This window comes from Neopelma chrysocephalum, unplaced genomic scaffold (assembly GCF_003984885.1).
Source record: "Neopelma chrysocephalum unplaced genomic scaffold, ASM398488v2 Primary Assembly neopelma1_96845, whole genome shotgun sequence".
Lineage (NCBI taxonomy): Eukaryota > Metazoa > Chordata > Aves > Passeriformes > Pipridae > Neopelma > Neopelma chrysocephalum.
In genome coordinates this window covers 1,344,283-1,366,647 of record NW_020925488.1, presented here as the reverse complement: position 1 = coordinate 1,366,647, position 22,365 = coordinate 1,344,283, and the positions used below count along the sequence as shown (strand labels likewise).

The 22,365-nt window shown below is 42.0% G+C and overlaps 1 protein-coding gene across 10 annotated transcripts in view; it reads right to left on the bottom strand.

Annotated features, from left to right (window-relative positions):
• The window catches only part of UNC13B (unc-13 homolog B), a 225,750-nt gene that overhangs the window by 106,114 nt on the left and 97,271 nt on the right, over positions 1–22,365 (bottom strand). For 6 of the 10 annotated variants that reach the window (XR_003532083.1, XM_027670390.1, XM_027670393.1 and 3 more), the window contains exons 1-3: positions 19,575–20,239; positions 9,076–11,624; positions 4,280–4,302 (exon numbers count right to left, since the gene is read on the bottom strand). The exons of 3 other annotated variants lie outside the window; for them this stretch is intronic. Coding sequence is in view for 6 of the 7 variants with exons in the window: in XM_027670390.1 (XP_027526191.1) it covers positions 4,280–4,302; positions 9,076–11,533 (2,481 nt within the window). In the remaining variant the exon portion in view is untranslated. Of the gene's footprint in view, positions 1–4,279; positions 4,303–9,075; positions 11,625–17,132; positions 17,855–19,574; positions 20,240–22,365 lie in introns of those variants that run through there. One more of the 10 variants, XM_027670391.1, reaches the window with a different exon arrangement.

Below are 22,365 nucleotides of genomic sequence, written 5' to 3'. Positions count from 1 at the left end.
AACAAAGAAGCTTCCAGCAAGTGACAATATTGATGCAGGGCCAAGGCAGGTGATGGATGCATAGAAACAGGAGTTATCACCTGCTGAAAGCAATGTAAAGAGGTAATTTGCTCCAGGCAGCCTTCTCCCTGAGAAAATGCCAAGAGAATCAGCCCCTGACATCCATCAAACAGGAACTGATGCCTTGAGACTGTAGAAGAGGCAATGCAGTACCCACAGTTAAGGTGTGTGTGGGGAGGAAGGACGTGTGATCCGGATTAATGTGGGATCATTACTGGCTTCAACAGTTTGAAAGGCTTCTGAGCAAACATGAAGAGAAGAATTAACATGGAGGCAAGTGAATAACAGGAAAAAATGTAACAGAGGTGCACCAATTTTGAAAACATTTTGGTTTTGTTTCACAAACCAACTATTTTTCTTTATACTGTAAAATGAATGATAAGCTGAATTTTCATTTCAATAAAAAACTTTTGATGCAATGCCATGTGACGTTAATAAGGCCGGATAAGCTGAGGAGGAGGAAGGAGCTTTAAGGTGGATAAACAAGTAACTGTAACTGAGCCAGCCATGGACAACGCAATAAGGAAGCTAGTGGGAGTAAGCAGGATCTGCTGATAAAATCTGGAAATGACAAACACAGGGGAGTTATTGATACTGAACACATATGTCCAGTGGAAAGAACTGATGGCAGTAAAGACTGCAACAATGGAGGATTAAGCATGGAACAAACGGCAAGGTCCAAGTCCCAAAGCCTGCTGTGAACTTGACTGCATACAGGGTGATCCTCAGTGGAGAATAACACGTGACAATGGACTTGAGTCCTAGTCATCACACTGACCAAAAGCCTCTATGATACGGCCATGTAAGCAGAGAACACCATCCACAGAGTATGTTCAGTGAAATGTCTCCACAGAACTAAAAGCATAAATACCTTTGTACCATGCCAGCAAGACTCCTCTAGCAAAGGCATATGAAGCCTTTTTAGTCTATATCAAAATAAAAAGAATTCACAAAGAAAAATGGCAAAAGCAGTTCGAGGATGTAAATACAATACTATAGAAGGAGAACAAAACATCTTGCTTACTCTATCAAAAAGAACCTTTTCCTGTGTTTGTTCAATAGGCAGGATAATGGGAGCAGAACTGCAGCTAATCATAAACAGAGGATGAAAATTCAAAGGTGCCTCACCATGACAGTTCTGTAGCAGCCTTTCAAAAGGAGAAGCAGACACCAAACCTAACGAGTTCTAAAGAAGAAAATTAGGAGGTTTATATATGATGTAATGGCACAATATCACAGTGGCAGAGCACTGGCAGTCACCAAGAAGTCCTCTGCAGCCTCTTCTTGCACTGACATATGCAGTCAAGGAACGAGAGGCTTCATTAGCTACAAGTGCTGGCTCAAGGATCCAGACACCTCCACGAGTGTCAGTCAAACAAAGTAATCCATAGTTTGCACCACTGTTGTGGGTAGGAACTCTTCATATATTCCCTTCCATTTAAAGAAGGCAAATGATAATGCTGATTAGGTGGATTTGCTGCAGAGGAGGAGTTTCCCACCCTCCAAAGGCAGCACTCGGACCAGGGAACAGCAGGGCTCCAGCAGCTGCTCTAGGACTCGCACAGCTCGAGTTCAGCCCACAGCAGCAGCCTGACTCACTCACAGCCTGGGCAAGCAGCGGAAGCGACAGGCAGCTGAGAAGAACACTGTAACAACTGCGAGAGCTTTTAGCACTGTCCTTCCCAAAGCAAATGGGAGAGGCAAAGGGAAAATAGACACATTTAACACCCAGTCATCCACATGCTGCATGTCACAGAAAGTGTTTTGCTGGCTTATACATCTTCTCTGCACATCTCTGTCACTTGATCTTTCCTTGAAAGCAGCCAGACCAGTCTGAACCTGAAATATTTTCTTTTTTTAAATCTCCAGTAAGCACGTGAAGGAGCACTGAAATGCTGGAGAAGCAAACATGCGAACAAAAAAGCCCATCACATCTTTATTTCATTTTTTTTTCATTATTTCTGATGCTGCTGGATGACATTTTTACACCTACTGTCCAGGAAATACCTTCAGCTGGGGAAGTGCTTGTCACCCCTAGTACCACAACATATTCACTCATAGTAAAGCATGCTGCAATCAGTTGCTGAAAGGTCTTCTCCAAGCAATTAAAGTTTCTTATCTACCAAAGACCAGTTAGCAAAACAATGCCAGTGACAGAGCAGCATAAATTTAAGGCCCTGGATTAAACAAGGTAACAGACATGATCATCTAAAGCACAGTATTCAGTCATAGGGAAGGGAATGTTTGGTGAAGCCCAAATATGAAACTAATAGGAGTTTTGTTTTCTTAAGAAAAGCACCAACTAGGCTTACAAGTAATCTGAGAAGTTATTTAACAAAACTGCAATTGTTAAATTTGCAAATTCTCTCATACCCAAGATGATGCTTTAATAGCCAGAACAATCATGTACTTCTGTAGAAGCAAAAATCCATAAAACGGACAAAGAAGCATAAAGAAAAATTAAAAATAAAAAATCAGCAAGTCTGGAGCACCATAAGGAAACAGAATAATATCCCTAGATCTGTTAGCCCTCCATACAAATCCATCTCTCCACATAAAAGACTTCCTAACAATGTAACTTTCCATCACATTTAAGTACTGTGTCTAACACATTATCCTCTCAAGATAAAAAACAGATGTAAAACATGGAAAGCTGCTTTATGATGCTTTATTTAAAAAGATTAAAAAAACAATAATGACTTTTATTTGTTTTGAAAATCATCCTAACTTGCTTTCAAATACCATGCTTTATTATTAAATCTCAAAACCCTCAGTTTAGATATAGGTTAAACTGAATCAGGCTAAAACAAGGAGCAACTGTTTCACTAAATTAAACTTCTGGTCATGCCTAATTAGAGTGTTTCTTCAGAGGCATTAGCAGAGTCAAACTGAACTAAATTTTCCAAATTAAATGAGTCAGTCTTGTGGTTCAATGTCTTCATTGAACTCAAATATGCTGCATTTTACATGGAATCCAAAGCTGCAACAAGTCAAGGCATTATTTTAAATTCATTCTCTATTCAGCATCAATTTAACTGAGGACTGAAGAGCCCCAAAGGAAACTCATTCCACTTGATGTATCATCCAGTACCACTTTTCTAACTGCCAGATGAGCAGTTTAAAGGAGGTTGCAGTGGTTTTGCACTGAAGCCAGAGGAAGACAGAATTTAACACAAGTATTTGACACCGCTTATCCCAGCGGTGAAAAATTCCTGAAAAAGCATTAATGGACAGATATTTACCTGTAAGAATGAAACAAAACTGCTGATACACAAGCCAATAAAGTTCAGAAATGCAAATTAATCAAACTCAATGGATGAGATCTACATGGAGGCCCAAAAGCCCTGGAACGTTCAGCCTACTCCAGGAAACCGATTTAGCCTCACTCATACAACACAGGGAGAGGGAGAAGCACAGCAGGCACTGAATCCATGCAGCACAGATTCAAGAAAATAAAACAGCTGAGGATCCAAAAGACAGTAATTTCTCTGTATGAGGTATAGTTGCAAATACAACTGTTGACAAAACACACAGCAGTCAATAAAATAATTCTGCAGATCCCGTTAGGAGGAAAGAGTCACCTGTTGCCCACAGCGTAATAAGCAGAGAGGTAACCAGTCCATGAGTAGAGAAGTAATAACTGTAGGTATAAAGGGAAAAATCCTGCTCTCCCCATGTGGCACAGAGCCCTGCTCAAAGCAAAGTGAAGCCTGCAGCTACCTAAAAAGACCTGGGATCTGCAGTGAACACCTTTCAGCATCCAGTCTTGCTTAATCTCAGTATTATAGCCCATAGATGTACTTTTGACTGTAATTGATGTTAAGTGTATGAACCAGACAGACATGAAATGAAATAATATCACTGAAGAAAAACTAATATATGCTTGGTTTAAACAAGATTCATAAAAAGGAAGACCGGAGAGGACAAGATAAACAACTTGTACTCTGCTATCACGGTGCCTGTGAACATCACACACACCCCACAGAGCACCCAAGGGAGGAGATCACTCCAAGCATTCATGTTCTCCTCTTTGTCCAAGGTAATACGCACTGAACAGACTCTTAACTCATACACAGTGTTAAACAAAGCCTCTGGCAACCATGACATGCTAAACTGAACCTCAGCGCCTCAGCAGGAGCAATTGGCTACATGGAGACGAGTCATGCACACACAGGGGTTTCAGAAAGAGATGCTGGTTACAAGGGACAACATGTACAACCTGGAGCTCTCCTCTACCTCCTTCTGCAAAGAAAAGAAAAAGAGAAGAAGAAGAGGAACAAAAGTTAATAGACCAGATTTCTGCCATGAGATCTGCAAAATGATTTCAGAAACTGGGGTAAAGGTTTGCCACAAGCTGATAAAACATTTGTGCAGCGAAGAGTTTTCCCATGCACTTCCTGGGACATACACCAGTCAACTAATCTCTTTCAATCAATCTCGGTTAAACTAGTCAGATTTCATCCATACCTGCTCATGCATTAATACATATGCTTTTGAGAGCTCTTTCTGGAGTTACAGTTCTTGTTCTATTAACTGAAGAATTTTAAATAATCTTAATACAGAATTGGAGCCGCTGTTTATCATACAGGAAAGAAAATCTGTACTTATCATAGAGAGAAACAAAAATGATTCCTTCTTTCCCCCAGACTGCATCCACTGCCTGCATCTGAAGCATCCCCGCTGCCTCCCTCCTCACCCCCTGTACATTTTGCCCGGTATGAGGAAACTGGCAGCTCCCACAGAACACATTTTGCTTTTGAAAATACCGTAATGCAGAGAGATATTTTCTGGGTTTATACATCTAGGCAATTTTCCTCTGAGAAAAAAAAAATCCAGAAGCCTCCTACGCTAAATCTCATGTTTATGGATAGGTAATTTCAGGGCTAGTAAAGTTACATGAGAGTCATACTCAAAACTTCCGGTACAGACATGATATTTTTTAAGTCCACCAATCAGATAATTCTCTCCCTGCACAGAAGAATCATATTACTCATTTGCATATGAAAGATGGAGGGTAAGGAATATCTTCATGGCAACAGGAGACACTCAAACTGGTTTAAAAGCAAAAATAGTTTTTGAAGTTACTGTCTACATGGGTATAATTACAGACATGCAATCACCAAGACAGGAAAATAGAGAAGCTATTTTAACTCAATTGCTAAGGAGAAGTCAAATTACTTTAGCAAATGAAGTGCTGGATTGTAGCTAAAATAAAACCCCTACTTTCCACCTTAAGACATGCCTGCATGGATGCTCATTAGGGAAGAAAGCCTCCGGACCACCCTGCAGGCTTCTCCTTTGGAGCTCACAGAGGAGAAATCCCAAGCAGCAGGATGCTGCTGTCTTCTACCCAACAGCCGGTGTGGCAGAAGTGCTGTGTTGTGACAGTCAGCTCTGCACAGACCTGCCAACCTGGAGAAGCTGAGGAAATTTGGGGTCCACCCCAGACTCAGGTGGGCATATGTTTTGTTAGGCATGGACACTTCTGACTGTTTTCCTCTGAAGTAATTTTATATTTTACATATAGCATCATCTTCCTGCCTCTCCTGTTCTATTAGGGAAAACGGTCTCACCTAGACAGACACAATTCCACTCCAAGTCCTCTGGTTTCGTCCTTCTTTTTGCACAGTTACCCCGAGCCCTTCCAACTCAAGCCCAATTCTCTCCTGACTTGGTCCTTGCGGCTGTTTCCGTGTGTCTCAGAGACAGATATCCCTCATTCCCGGGTTTTTAACTCCTTTGTATTTGAACAATTAGTCCTTCCTCATGTCTCTCATGGAGTCTCAGAGGGCAGAGGATGCAGAAGACCTGGACTTTTGTCCCCTCTCAGGTCTGCCATGGCTCTCAGTCACGTCGAGCGGGGAAACCCTGCTTTTAGCCCCCGGCTGGAAATCACTGAGGACAGATGGAGTCTCTGGCAGTGCAACAGCTCAACAGTACCAAGCTACCAGTGAGCATATGCAAGCTACACATTTTTCAAGAGCGTGTTCACTTCGCTCATTTGGGGTTGATTTTCCACAGAAAATTCCTTGACACAGACTAGCACTGCCAAATTTTAAGACCTCAGGGCACTAGTGCGTCTCCAATATAGGTCAAACTTATTTTTATACAAACACAAAGCAATAAATCCTACAGTAGACTAATTTTTTACTTAAAAAAACCCACAAACACAACAAAACATTTTAGCTTAAATTCCATACATATCCTTGATTTCTGAGCCCCATCAATTTAAGGCAGTTAGAGACAGTTTCAGGCCAAATACAAAATTTGGCAAAGCTCTGAGTAACTGCAGACAAAGATCTAAAATCTTGTGTCTCATTACAGCATGTGCACTTCATCAATGGTCACTAACTTGGTTAAACACCTATCACAGAACTCTTTCACTGTTCCACTTTTGAGCAGTCACCTTACATCTACAAAAATCTCTGTTTCAGGACTTTTCATTTAAAAAAAATCAATCTATCTTCATCTTCACTTTCACTTTTTTTTTTCTTTTTTCTCAAATTCAAATTTTAAAAGCTTCCACAGATTTTCAGGGGATATTTTATTTTTTTCTCTTTTGACTTCCAATTAAACGCAACAATTATTTACATGCATCTGCCAAGTTCCAAATTCTTCCGGTAATTTGCATCTGTGTACAACTATAAATAAGTTAAACCTTTATGCCAGTGCATCATCTCTGATTCACCAAAACATGCAGATTTACCAACACCTTCAAAGTTATCATCCATTCCTTTGCTGCAAGATGCTGCCAAACATATTTAATTAAATACCCTGAACTGAACTTTTGAGCAGACATGAGTACCGCAGTGGTTCAGGTTCAGAACCAAAAAAACACAGCTGCAGAATTGGGTTTTCAGTGGACTTTACCCAGGAACTGGAAAGCCTATTAACAACAAATTACATTTTTAAAGTGAGACATAAACACTCATCTACAACTGTGGAAAAAAAGCAAACCAACAAGATTTCATTGCATTCCAAGTATGATGCTTTTTCCAAAGGAAGAAAATAAAAGCTTGGCTCAAACTTGAGTACATCGAAGCAGGACATAAAACTGCAGCTTCTCTTTCTGTAAAAATGCACGCCAGAACAATGCCATTACAGAGTCATAGAATCACGGAATGGCTTGTGGAAGGAACCTAAAGATCATCTAGTTCCAACTCCCAAACAGCTTCCCTGCCTAGCTCTGAGGGTTTGGACTACTTTGCTTCTTGATATCTTCTCCAGGGTTTTTTTCCCAAGGTCTCTTCCTTTTTCTTATCCTTTAACCAGTGTTTTCCACTACCCTTGACTCATTTGACTCCTCCCATCTCTCAGAGCACATTTCCTGCATCACGATTTCATAACACACTTATTTTTATAGCTTCAATAGCCAAATCTAATATCTAGATCCACCTTTACATGAGTGTCACACAAGCACCAACTCTTTGTCACGTCACTAGATGATGTTCAGGAGAACTGAACCAGGGAGGCTCAGGAATGCCAATTCACCCTGGAGCCAGATTTGAGGTACTAAGTCCAGCACTGTTCCTCCTTCTCCTCCTTAACTGTTTTGGCTACTTCTCTCCTTGTGAACATGCCTGTACTGCTCAAACTCTGCTGAGATGATCAGCCTCCTCTCACATTCAGAAACAGGCTATTTCAATGCTTTTGGTGCACTGTGATATATGCTAATCCAAACCCCTGTCTGTTCCTTTGGGTCCTAAAATTAGGACATATGTCCAGACTTGAGCACCATGCAAACACTACCAAAAAAAAAAAAAAAAGCATGTCTGCCAAGCCTGTCAACAAATCCCAGTGTTTCCCTCACTAAACAACTATTGTTTAAGCCAACTCTATATTAAAGACCTTTTATGAAATAAGAAAACAGAGAGCTGATTACAAGCTTTATGATCAGCATAACTGAGAAGGTCATTGGTACAGAAGTCAAATACAGGTTGACAAATTGTTTGTTCACAGTGAAAGCACAGTCACTGGAAAAGCACTTGGAGTTAGATGACTCTTTCAGTCAGAAAAAGAGCCCTCTGATTACTCTGACTAGCTTTCATGATTGCAAGAAGAGTGAACATAGTATTTGACACACAGAAGTTCACAATAAGGATGTGAGGATTTCAAGCTGCAATTCAAATATCTTCCACTCTTGAAACAAAGCCTCTTCCCTTAACAGTGTAGTGATCCGGACAGAGATGACACCAAGGAAGTCTTCTCAATGCCTGGAGAGGAAGGGGGCAGATGGACTTACATTTCAAGTTTAGGTTCTGTTTTACCAAATCAAGGCCTATCAAAACATGTCCCATCAAAAGATGCTGGTCAGCTTTATCTCCCACATGCTCAGGGATAGATTTAGCAGCACAGCTCCACCACTGTATCACCTCATATTGGCTCTTCAATATCTGTGCTGGAAGTAAGGCATGCAGTTCCACAGAAACGAACAATTTCTCATCTCGAGGACAAGTTACGGAAACAATACCAAAATACAAGTCTCGACCATTTTGTGTGTCTGTTTTGCTTTTATTTAATTTTTATTTTTAAAGGTCTGTACTAGGATAACACCTAGCAGTGATTAAACACTGAGAATTCCCACTTCGTGATAGAGTCACTTCAAGTCTAGATCCACTCAACTCACAAAACTGCAAATCTGGATACTTATAGCTCCAATGCACACTTTGTTATCACATGTCTTAGCTATTATATTTAACAAGAAACCAAGTCACGAATTATGATGAAAAACCTTAACACCTGCTATTTTGAAGAAGCACTGCAAATCTTCCTGTCTGGAAAAAAAAAAAAAAGAAAAAAAAAAGAGAGAGGTGAAGCTTGCTAACTGGCATTTTAGTGTGTTACACAATAAATTTCAGGGGGTTTTGTCAGTAGTGTTGAACAGCATATGTACTTGTCTGTAACTATTTGCTCACAACTTCTAATAAACTGTTCACCCACATAATGAGGTTTTGGCCGCTGGCTGCACAAATATCAGAGTTTGACATCTCCTTAAAAACATTTTTTTCATTTTACCTGAATTTGTCTCCTCAGCAGAAATCCAGTTTCCTTCCTGTGCTAATTCTTTTAAGAGTCTCCTACGCATTTGTCTCTTTTCCCTCAGCACATTTTTGAAATTGTTGATGCACTTGTTCAGGTAGATGGTCTCTGCGCACACCTTGTCAAGGCTCATGGGTCTGCACTCCTTTGCTGGCTCAGGTAGGGTGTTCACATCTTCTCCAAGCTCCTCAGGAGGTAAGCAATGCCCAGCAGGGATTTCACAGTCAGACGATGGCACCAAACTGGAAACAGGAGGCTCATGAGGAACAGAGGAAAGACTGGAAGGAGCAAATTGCACCTGAGCGGATGCTTCGCTGTTGACATTTGTGTTTGCCTGGCTCTCAGAGGACTGACTAGGAGGGGTTTCTGCAAAGTTGTCAGAGCTGCCACCCATACCTGAACTGGTCAGCATAAGTGTGTTGTCATCATCCATCTGTAAGCCACTATCATTTTCCAAAAGGATTTCAGAATCACTTGTTTCCAGTTTATTAAATACCACCTGCAGAGCAGACCTGAAGTGGTGAATAGCTTTCCCAAGCTTATTAGTGTAAAACTTCATGTCTACAAGATCAATGTTATCCCGGGAATGGTCAAGGAAATACTGAGAATTTTCCAGGACATCCCTAAAGACCTGATCAGTTGGATCTTGATCATTCAGGTCCATTTGGATCATATCTTTCAAGCTGTCACTACTATCAGCCATTTCATCTGTTGTATGATCATAGCTAATGGTTGTCACCCCACTAGAAACATCTTCTCTTTGAATATCAACTTTCTCTGCACTGGTTAGTTTGCATGAAGTATCACAGTCTATTTCAATTTCTTCTGTGGTTATGCCCTCATCTTTTTCTAGAAGGGAAGAGCAATTCTCAGTGACATTTTCAGTGTCAAGCCTGTGCTCACCACCATTATTTGAAGCACACATCTGGTTTGCACGGCCAGAAGAGTCAGATGAGCAGCAGTGATTTCCATCACCTGGTTTGGCCAAATTGGTCACCTGTGGATTTTGCAGAGGTTCATGAAGGACCTGGTGAATGTCACTGTCATCTGAAGGCTGCTCACCGCAGCTTATTGTTTGTGTTTCCTTTCCAGTCTCAGGTACTGAGTTGCTTTCCTTAGTCAAGGCTGATTTCTGTGCAGAATCAGGTCTCTGTCCTGTGCATTGTGCTTTCCTACTCGTGCTTTTATACTTAACCTGGCATGAGTCCATTTGGAGTTGCCCAACTGCATCAGTTCTCTGAGCTCCATCAGGATTCACCGAGTTGTGATGATTTTTCTTGAAGCCAGACTGCAAAGAGACCGAATCTGTTTTCTGGCCCTTCTGGCCATTCTGCCGCTTTTGCTCCTCACTGGTAGCAATCCAGACCCCTGAGTTCCGTAGAAGGATAGACTTCTGTAAAATAAAGTCTCTCTGTTCACAACTGACAAGTTTCACAACTGCTGGTCTTGGCATTAATGGCTTGCCTGCACCCACATCTGATCTATAAGCATCTTTTATATACTTACTGCACTGAATACCATTGAAGCAGTGATACTCAGACAAGAAGCTGCAGATAAGCTCTACTGTGTTTTCACCATCTTTCTCTGGGATGCCATAAAAATATAATACTGGTTCTTCCTTTTGTACCTCCTTTCTTGGCTCTCGAGCATGTGTACCCTGGGTTTTGCCACTGGAACCACCTTGTAGGCCTTCTATCTCACTCAAGACTGTATCCACGCAGCTGGAGACTTCATCCACAGAGCCTTTTATCAAGGTGAGGTGCTGGCGAAGCTCTGCGATCTCTGTCTGGATTCGACTTATTCCCTGGAGCTCTTTAACAATGTAATCAACCACATCAGCTGAGCGATCTCTTGATTGCCTTCTACGGCTCTTGTATGCAGTGGGCTTTTCCTGGGGAAAGCACCCTTGCCTTTCAGCTGCATCCCTCCAGCTCATGGTAATGCTCAGGGAAGAAAGGTCCTGCCCCTCAGACACTCTGCTCTTTATTTCAGACGAGGTCTGTGTGATACCATCGGAAGAATTTCCCTGCAAGTCCTTCTTGTTCTGTTGAACCGAACATGGTATTTTCACATAGCCATCCCAGTTCAGTTCCACCTCACCAACACAAACTTCACTCACTCCCTTGGAATCACGTCCTCCATCCTGATGAAAGTCCCCTCCAGCTGCAGAAAATTCAGTGCTCCCGGGGCTCCTCTTTATTCCACAAACAAACACGTCTGTTTCAATCTCCACTGGGGATAGCTGGCAGCGATGTGCGTGGTTTGAATTATCATCTACCTGGCCTTGAAGAAGCCTCTTCATTTTGTCCCGCAGAAACAAATGGAGTTTTTGCTTCCGGAATTGCTTCCTGCCCCACAGTTTTACAATAGGTTTTCTGTGCAGAAGTGAAATTTCATTTTCTTGCTTTTTCAATCTACTTCTAGCAAACATCATCAGCTGCACCTGCGTTTCTCATAGTGCTACAAGCTGCAAAATCACACATCAATCACAACTCGCATCCAGTTTTTATTCTGTCATGAAGCAGCTACCAAAAGAGGGGAAAAAACATTACGATTTGGTTCAGATAGAAATAGCCAAAGTAACTTAAGCAGCAGAATAACAAAAAAAACAAGAACAGCATACACATAAAATCAGACAGAAAGAGGATGTGCTATTTAAAGTGTATAGACACTGTCTTGCTTTTGGCCACCTCCCCTGATCAGGTTCTTCTTTGTAGAAATAAGTGTTCCTCACTTCCTCTTCTATTCAAGAAAGAAAAAAAAAAGATCTAAAGAGCAATTATGGTCATTCCCTTTTTCTACCAGGTTTGCAAATTACTCTAAGCTTGAGCTCCTGGCAATAGTGCACTATGTGATTCAATTACCCCTCTGAACACAGAATTCTGACATTAGAAATTCTATCCTTGCACATTTCCTTTCCTTTCAAGTTCGCAATCTTCATCCTTTCTTGCTTCAAACCAAAGCAGAAATCAAATTCAACTTGGCGCACTACCAGCTAGCCCACAGGAATTGCACAAAGTGATGTAAAGTGGCAGGAAGACTGGATGACAGATTTCAAGTGTAAAACCTTTCTGCTATTTTAATACTTTCATCTTAATATTTTGCTACCAAACAGTAAAAAAAAAAAAAACAACAAAACCAAAATGAAGCAAACCCAAAAAACCTCAAAGCTTGCAAGCTCCCGAGCTAACCTGCAGTTAAATATGCCACACTCAGCATATGCACAAACAGGCTGAGCTGACAGCAGGAAGATTCTGCATGTCACTTCTACTCCAACTCTCAAGATTTTGCAGTGGATCATTTTCCCCGATTTAAATCCCCTCTGCAAAGAGCAAAATAAAAACAAAAAACCCCCACTATGTTAACTACTTCAAACTTTCATGTGTCTTTGCTGCACTTAGAAAGCAACATAACAATCAGCTTTTTCCTCCAGAGTGTAAGTTAGACAGAGACCCATAGAGAGAACCTCCAGAAGCCACTGTGACTGGAGAACACAAGTGTATTTGATGATTCAGTTTGGACTTGCTGCTGAAGCACATATTCTTTCTCATATTCTAATTTGGATTTAGACCTATAGTACTTATCTTCCATTTTTATGATTACCCAGCTCTCAAAAAAAAAACAAAACAAACATTTTTCAAGCTCCACAACGCACAAACCTAATCATCACACCATCACATCCATTCTCTCCAAATCTCTCAGAAGCTTTCACCTGGTCCCTTTTTGGGAGCGCATACAATGACTCCCATTTTCAAAGCATTAACTCAAAGTTTCCAAACACTGACTCAAAAGTTTCTTCACCTGCACTGATCCCAAGCTGCTGAGGTGCAGAAACCCTCCCTAACATGTCCTCAGCTCCACCTCACAGCTGGTTGTGCTGCCGCCAGCTTTTGCCTGTTAGAGAGCATTTTCATCGTGGTGAGCATTTTGTTTTCACTTTTATTGCTTCATTTTGTGGGTAGGAAAGGAGAGAGTGTTTTTTGATCTGGAGGAAGCAGCACTGCAAATACCATTGTCTATAATAAGAGCTTAATTAATATGCTATAAAAGAAGTTGCATCTGTGTTTCAGGTTGAAGTCCCATCATTGAGCACCTCAGCTGAACTACCACACCAAAGGCAGCACATGCCCTTACGTAGGCTAAACAAATTCTCTGTGAGACTGATTGATGGCTGCTTAAAACAAAACAAGTTTTAATTTTATAGACCTTTCAGGCCATTGGTCCAGAAAAAAAATTTATTTTTCTTTTTTAATGTCTTTCTCAACTAACTACTCCCCCACAGAATAGGGTTGACATAAGAAATATTTTCTCAGACTCTCTTCTTCCACATAGTTTAGCTACTTCCACTTGACTGGGTAACTGATGTTTAACACCAGAAAATCACTTCTCTACCAGTATTAAGAAGTGAACCCTCAGAGACCAAGCACCTTGATTCAAAGGCAGCCAAGAAAAAGGGCTCCACAGTTGTGGCTCCCTACGTGTGTTGCTTGAGGGTAGCACACAGAAATGCTCATTTCAAATATTATCCAGCATATTGAACTCCAAGTGCTAGGAGAAAAGCCTACCTATGCTTGTGCAAGGTTTCCCTCAGAAAGCTCAATCTTCATCATGTTTCCTTCTGTACTCAGCTTTCAAGGCACCAAAGGGGCTTAATGATCATTTTAGTTAAAAAAACCAAGAAATCAATTCAAAACGGTGTTTGCTCTCATTTCCTTTGTCTTCTGCAACACTCAACAGCAGCAGTTTGGTATAGAAATCACTTCTGCCTGCCGAACACTTTCTTGCAGGACTGCAGCTGTTTCAGAGCTGGAAGCTCAAGTGCAAACAGTACAATGCTGTCATTTTTATTTATATATACAGTGTTCGTGGTTTATGTATATGTATGTATGTATGTATATGTAGGTATATATAGATATACAAGAATACCTATTTCGTAGGAGATTTTCAAAAAAACATCCTTGATTTCATCAAATACCATCAGTACCTTTCCATCTTACCCCAAGAAGGACAGAGACTGTTTCCTCCCAAGTTGGGAACAAGGTCAGAGCAGAACACGTGGACAGCAGCTCTAGCTCAGAGGGAAGCCTCCCTACCTCTCCCTACAGTGGGTGGAAATGAACACAAATTGCTGTTTACCACCAAAGAGCAAATCACTGCCCACTTAGACGAATGCCAAGAATCAAGGAAGAGAATCGCCCTCTTTGCACCTCTCCCACAGGCTTTCTCTTCCTCCATTCCCTGCCTTTTGCCACCCCAAACCCACACTCAGGCCTGGAGTTCTGGACATTCGCCCACCTCATTCTGTGGGCTGTCCCCAGAGTGCCTCTGCACCTCCTGCCAGGGTCCTTCACTCCTCCTCTCCACCCAGGGTTGTGTGTGTCCTCCTGTCCCATTCCAGTGCTCCAGACTTGGGTGCTCTGCAGTCACTTGTGCCCTGTAAAGATCCCTTATTCTTCTCAGGTTGTCTGTGTTGGGGTCATTCTTTTCTGTAGCACTGGCGTGCAAAGTGACAATGAAAGTTAATGCAAGTTCAGCTAGGGGAAAAAAAAAATCTAATCTAGATGCAAATCCTTGCTGAAGTCTTTTTCTGTTCCAGAATCACTCCAGGAGTCACATTAACACATAACAAGAAATTAAGTCTTTAAAAAAAAGAGTATTTGGATCCTGGTATCCTGCCAGATGCTGCAAACCCTCACTGACTACACAAGGTTTGTTCTGACCGCCTTGTTAACAAGCATTTCTCTCCAGAAGAACTCCACGTTCAGTTCAATGCAGCTGTCTCTGGGTGTGCAGGCTGGAGAGCAGCATACAAAGGTACCATCATTTCTATGTTCCCTAAATTCTCAAAATGAACCAATGCTCAAGCTAAACATGAGGAACACACTGATGCTTTACTTGAGGATGTTTGAGTTATTTTGCTATTTCCATGAGGACAAAGCTGACATATTAAGATTTTTAGCAGAGGAAACACATGAGCTACCACAAACACTGCACAGCTTATTACCTTGTCACTGGACACACTTATGAAATATCCTTGTAATGTAATGTAATATAATCCATGAACAACAGTTACTTTTCCTCCTGACATACGGATTTGCCATGACAACAGGAGCAAAAGCATGGCATGCCAGCATCCATGAAGGAGAAAGGAGAACATGAGAAATCCCATGAAGGAATAAAATGCAATTATGTTATCTCTGCTGGGGATCAGTCATATTATACACTTTGGGCACTTGGGGAAGGCCAGGCTCTTCCCAGGGGGAAGGGAGATGGCTGCAACCCCCTCTGAGCAGCACCTTCAGCTCTGTGAGCCACTGGCCAACGTGGTTCAAAACAAAGGTAGCACTGTGGTGCCTTCAGCACTGCCCCACACCGCAGTGAACTGGCTGCAGTCCAGTGGAAAAAAAGGGAGTGGAAGCACAAACCCTATGTCCATTAAACCTCTGCTAAAATGAGGTGGCTTTATCTTACAAAATCATAGAATTCTTTAGGTTGGAAAAGACCTTCAAGACCTTCAAGTCCAACTGTTAACCCCACACTTCCAAGGCCACCACTAAACTAAGTGCCTCATCTACATATCTTTTAAATACTTCCTGGGAGGCTGATTCCACCACTTCTCACTTGGGCAGCCTATTCCAATGTTTGCCATACTGACATTTTTGCTGGCTGTCTGGTTTTCATCACACCAAGGTAAATACTGAGACACCTTTACTCCACAACATCACGCTAGAAGGTGCTGGTACCTCAGGGTAGATGTGATGTTCAAGGTCACTAGCAAAGAGATATAAAAATAATTAACTATGATCAGAAAAACATTTCACAGCAGCCTCTCTGGCTATTGATTCGTGCTACTGAGTGAAGTCTTTTTGATTAGATTATATTTACAGTATCTTCCACACAAAGTGGTATTGTATTACCTGTACTAGCAATTACACTAGGAAAAGCAATAAAATGACTGATAAACGGTCTTGCTACTTTATAAAGAACCATTTAAAAATGAAGAATACCAATAACTAAAATGTAGGACATTCTGGGAATAAAAAAAAATTGGCATTAACAAGAGAAAGAAAATCATGGCTAGGGCTGCCATAGCAACATCGCCCCAGCACTCTGCATGCTGAAACATTGACTCTTCCTGAGAGTATTATAGCATTTTTAAACACATTAATTGCTGAAATAATCCTAACAAGGCTTGACAGAGGTATGAAGGGTTACCGTCAGTTTTGCTGATGGATGACTTCTGGAGAGGAGCCTGCAATTTTCTAATTAATATGATTACCTTTAATTTTGGGTTGGATCATACTTGAACATGGCATTACTGCTTTGCTTCTGAGAATGTGTCTCTCTTCAAATCTTGTCCTGGTAACTAACAAAAACTCTAACTTTTGAGTCCTGGTATGACTAAGAAGGTACTGAGCTGAGCAGTCCTGGGCAAAAAGCAGGACAGCTGGAGAACAAAACAGTACTGTTGAGAAACATGTTCACCTCAGGGCATTTTGGCTAAAAGTAAGCTGCAGAAGAGACACATGGAACACCACACTGGATTAAAGATGAAATACATCCATGCCATTGAACAGACAGTAGTTACAAAAGAATAAAAGTAATTTTTAAAACAAAACAATGTGAGCAGAGAAACTATTACTCAGCTCCTCAGCAACCCTTTCACAGTTCCTCTGCAGCGTAGCCTCAACTTAGGTTCTTGTTCAGGACAGCCCCACCTGTAAAGCTTTCTTAAGTTTTTTAGCACTTCCGATGGTATTTTCCAGGTTTCTTGTACCTACAACATCTGTTTCTATTCAGCTGAGCAAAAACTGTGACAGAACACTTCAATGCAGGTATCAATGACAGCCACACTTCCCACCTGACATGTTCAAGGAAGAAAAACCCCACACTTGAAATCTTTCCAAAGCAGTTTGATAGATGTGATAAAAGGTCAGGTGTGGTCAGTCAGTCCCCTTCATGGTGGAAAAATGATCCACTAAATACTGCATATTACACAGTTCTGCACCTCCCACATCACAGTTATTTCTTACCTTTTACACATGGCCATCCAACCAAGACAAAAAAGCACTTCTGAACAATATTTTGCTGTACCAGCAAGTTATCAGTGCAGCTACAAAGCGAAGGAACAGTAACAATCACAAACTATGAGTGTACAACACCCACTGAAGTGTTCTGAGTGCATTCCTCAATGTCAAAATTTCTGTTGCAAAACAGCATGAAATTAAATTAATGTAATTAAAGAGTATCACTATGTAGTAGAGCAAGGAGATAGCACTCCCTGCCTTAACTCCTTAACACCCTCTACAAACGTAGGGACCACCACAAAAGTTAAATGTGTCTCAGCTTTCTCTAAAATGGGACTAATGTCAGTCATCCAGACAACATCCCTTCAGTGAGCACAGATGGAGAAGGACTAAGTTGTTCAGGCTCTAAGTCCAGCTGTATTGGGAAGCCTTGGAGGGCACCTCAGCACCAGGCAGCCCTTCCATCCTTCAAGATGTGCTCATTTCCCTCTGCAGTGTATCCTTCTATCACAGCTTTTCCTGCAAGCTGAGAGCAGCAGTGGCTGGCACAACGATGCATCGCTCGCAGTAACAAATGAGGTCTGTCACCACCTGGCAGCCAGGAAAAGGCGGCATCCAGAGACAGAAATAGGGGTTGTCCCCAAGCGCAGAGGGAGGCACAGCCTGGAAGCTGCCGACCATGGCAGTGCAAAGGCTCATGCCTAGCAAGCAGCAAGCTAAGTCTGAGGCACTTACCTAGTTCTGAGAGAATGCTGTGCTGAGAAAAAGGCAAAAAGGATAACTGACTACCAAAAATAGAAATCACAGCTGTTTCTGTTGTTCTTATGTAAAAGTTTCTTCACTCCTTAGAAGAGAATACAAAACCTGAGCAGCAGCTATCAGCAGTTTAAGAGCAGAGGGAGAAACAACTAAGTTCAGCAGCCCCCTTATTTCCAGAGTTTGGGGGTTTTGTAAACAGCTGAATCAACCAGTAAATGGTTTGCCTAGGACAACCTAAAGCACTAATTATTCCTTAAAACAGATTTACCCCAAATCAGGATCCTAAGGACCAAGCATTACACTGAAAAGACAAGTCAGGATCAAGAAGCAACTTCTTATTTAAAGGAAACAGCTCCAAGGACTGAAACAAAAGTATGAGGGCATGCTAAGTTGGCTGGCCATGGGATCAGAAGTGTGGAAATGTCTGCCAGGCTTTGGGGAAAGGTTTGTGACTACTCAGTTACCTCTAACAAGAAAGCAGACAGACAACTTACAGCCCAGTGCTGAGTTACTGTGTGAACTCTCCAAGTCCTGCATTTCTGGCAAGAACCACCACGAAACACTTCCTTAAGAATTTCCTCAAAACTCTTGATGACTCCCTGAGGAGGTCTGCAGCTGGTTTTTCAGGTGACAGTGCCTCAGCTCACAGGGACATTCAGGTAGGAGATGGACAGGCAGCACTCACCAATGAATTAAGAGACTCAACTTCTGTTGTCAGGGCAGAGAGAGCACAGCCCTGGTACTAACTGGTGCTACACAATCTTGCTCACTGATTTGACCTGCTCTGCACTCCCTTAGGGCAGACACTTGGCAGTGTTCAGCCAGGATGGGTGAAGGTAATGTATGCAGCAAATGGAATTAGGATTTTCCAGCTCATGCTACTAAAATGCAGCACTCGGCAACTAAAATCCTCCTGGGCTAAAACTGCAGCTTTACTTCTATAAGCTTTCTCCTTTTCATCTCGAGGACAGAAGACCTCAGCATTCTGTATTAAGTCTTGAGGTTTATTCCCCAAAGGCTCACTCCATTAGCAAAAGAAAGCTGCCCATATAAATGGAAGGAAAACTGAAAAGATATCTGAAACAGTCACACCATCTGCTCTGATTCACGAGCTTGTACAGCATCCTCATCGCTCCTGCATGCCAGTCATTCCATCTCATCAACTCACAAGCTTCTCAGCACAAGAAATCAGGCCAATGACAAACACTCTGTGTTAAAAGCAAGCCTTTCCTAAGTGACATTTAAGGAGAATCAAACCAGTAATTTAATTACTTCAAGTTATTTGCTTTTCAAGTGATCAAATTTAATTTACCCCCAAGCCCTTTCCCTTTAACTCTTCTTCCCATAGTGATTTTGATGTCAAATTCCAGCTGAGATACAAACCCTCCTAACAGAAAAGTATGAGAAGTAAACAGACACAACCTCAATTATACCAGTCATAAGACATCTACAATTAGTATCTAAGGGGTGAAAACAAAAACTAAGAAATAGAGCATACAAATGAACATACTAAGTGTAAATTGCTTTTACAAAGACATTTTCAAATCCAGTCAGCTTCGAACGGAGCTATTGTATTGCTAAAGTAAATACACACAGAGCCCACTCTAAAAATAAAGAGCAATTCTCCTCGGTTGCTGCCTACTTGCAGTTTATACCCAGCCACTTCATTTGTTCCAATCTTTCACTTACCTTGTTGCTTCAAAATAAAACAAAAGGTTAAAATGTAAAGGAAATTTATAGAATTAATAGAAAACTACAGAATACAATAGCTTGTTCTCATAGAAAATACAAGTCCTGAAGGGTTCCTAATCTTGTTAAAGGTTCACCGGATAATGAACTTTTACTATGGAGATTATCAACATATTGTTGGTGTCCCATCTGAGGTATCAGGGAAAGCAATGTTAAAGGCACCGAGAGTTTCCCGTTCCACAGCAGCACTAGGATGAGAAATCACATAAAGTTGAAGGCATGTTTTGAAGGGAATAAAAAATGCAAACAGCTACTAAAAATCCAAAAAGCAAAAAACAGCAGAAGCCAACGATGGTTAAAGCCAAAAATGAAGAAATCCTTTTGGTTTCCAGGAGCATCCCTCAACAGAAATTCTTTAGTTCCCCACCACAGTGCATCTTTTCCCTTTCTCAGGCTGTACCAAGTACAGTTAAAACTTCATCCTTCTCTTCAGTTGTGACTCAACAGAAAATATTGTACTTCAGAGGCAGAGAGAAAGCTGTGCAGCTATTGCTACTTTACTCCTCCTCGTCAGCTGCCTACTGCCTAGCTCCTCACACACACACGCAGCCTCCCCGCTTCACTCCTCGCCTCAAAATGATTCTCCACTTTATTATCCATTCAGAAGGAAATGCGAACTGATGGAGCCAATCTGACTAAAGACAAAACGCACTCCTTTGGCATTACGAGAGCAGGCAGTGCAGCGCAGTGAGCTGATCTCTGCTGGAAAAGAGCTCTGCCTGACTCCTGGCATCCTGCGGGACTGTGGAGAAGGGGGGGGCTGGGGAAAAAAGCTCAGGACTCAACAAAATTAACCAGCTCCAAAAAGATTCTTTGCCCAGTTTATTTTTATCTCTCCTGTTCACCCCCAGACTAACCCGCAAGATTCAGCGATGCCCTCGCTGAAATGAATCCAGTTTCCAAGGAAGACTAGTTCTGGTACAAGTGTGGGGGATTGAAACACCCGTTGATCTCTCATTTCCCAAAAATAAAAGTCACATTGTTACATAAAAGAATGACTGCAGAAGTGTTGTGCACAGAATCATATCCACTCACGTTGTACTGACACTTCTCTCCTGGGAGTGAGCAGCAGCAGGCACTCATCCTGCAAGAAGCGACTGAATTACAGGCACTGTACATCAGCCCCACAGCCTGCTCCAGGGGTATCCAACACACTGCTGCTAAGACAATCTTCCTGTTGAACAGCTGATCCATGTTCATATCCTCTGTCCCCCCTCTTCATGCACCCAACACAAGCACCCACCTCCTTCCCAAATACTGATTCTCTGCCTTCAGCATCAAAGGCAATGTATGACTGCTGGTTCTGCTCAAGGACAACTCACTGCATCTTTCAAAACAGTGTCTTTTCACAGTGTGGGGTGGGATTTTGAAGAGGCCTATATGACTTAGCTGTGGAAATGCCACTATCCTCCCATCTGTTCAAATACCTCCTACCTCCTTGTGAGCCAGCCTTGCTGTGAACGATATATCCCCTCCAATGTCTTATCTACACCAGAATCAACTTTTATTCACCACTTCCTCCACAATCATCACTGGGCTCCCACCCCTGCCCTCGCTGCAGGGGGATATTCTCCCCACACCTTCTACCCCCTGCCCCCACAGCTCCACCCCAGCATGTTGCTGTAGTGCCAGCTGACAACAGCCAGGCTGGTGTCCCTATCAGCTCATTTCTTTGATTTGGGTAAGGGCAAGTTTTGCACACAGGCAAACTAATGTCATGATTCACAATACTGTCTCAGCAGCACCGCTAGTGACCTGTACCTCTGCTCTTTCCATGTGCACCGCCCCTTTCAGTCAGGCACAGAAACCACCTTCCAGATCCCCTGTAAGGCTGGCGTTCCTTTGTGGTCACTCATATCCTCCATCCTCCAGAACACCCTCTCATTTTTGCTTTTTGCCTTGCTGCCGAGGCTGGGACTATAGGTTAGATTTTGAGAAGTGCTTTAGCTTTAAATGATTTTAAGAGTCTGACCCCGAGTTTCTCATTATATATATTTCCATCCCACCTGGAGAACAGGGCTCCTGCCCAACCGAGGGCACCGAGTCCCACTGCAACAGAAATTATTCCACTAAACACACCAATTATAGCACTTGAGCTCAGAGTCGAAGCTCCGCATCAAATTCATCCACATAAAGACAAAGACTGCCCAACAGAGAAAATAAAATGCAATCCAGGATTTGTGCAGCACTTAGTACCTTCAAAGCCCTGCCTGCGAATAAGACGAAAAAGATCTTCTGAGAGGTCTCCTTCGTAGCAATAGCTTAAAAAAAATATTAAGTATCCATCAGACAATACTTTCTTATTCACATTAACTCTCTACAGCACCTGAAATTAGACAGTCTTACAGGCTTTTGCATGCCTTACTCTTCCCAAAGATCTTACTACAAGTGGAACCAACATCATCTTGCCATCATTGCCTCTGTCCTTCCCATTTCTTCCTTCCTTGGTCTTTGCCCATTCCTGCAGCTGTCAGTACCAGACATTAGCACATCAAAGTGCCAAACATAATGCTGCTCTAGCCACAGCTCCTAAGACCCCAAAAACCTGTGCAAATTTCCAAGCACTGCAACGAGAAATCCCAATACTCCCATGGCTGTCATACAAGAACAGGAGCAGAAAAACACACGGAAAAAGTGAGCAGGCCTCAACAGACAAAGAGACAGGAGATATTGCTAATGGAGGTCATGAGCAATGGAATGATGGAAAAATGCCACTGCCCTCACCACAGCT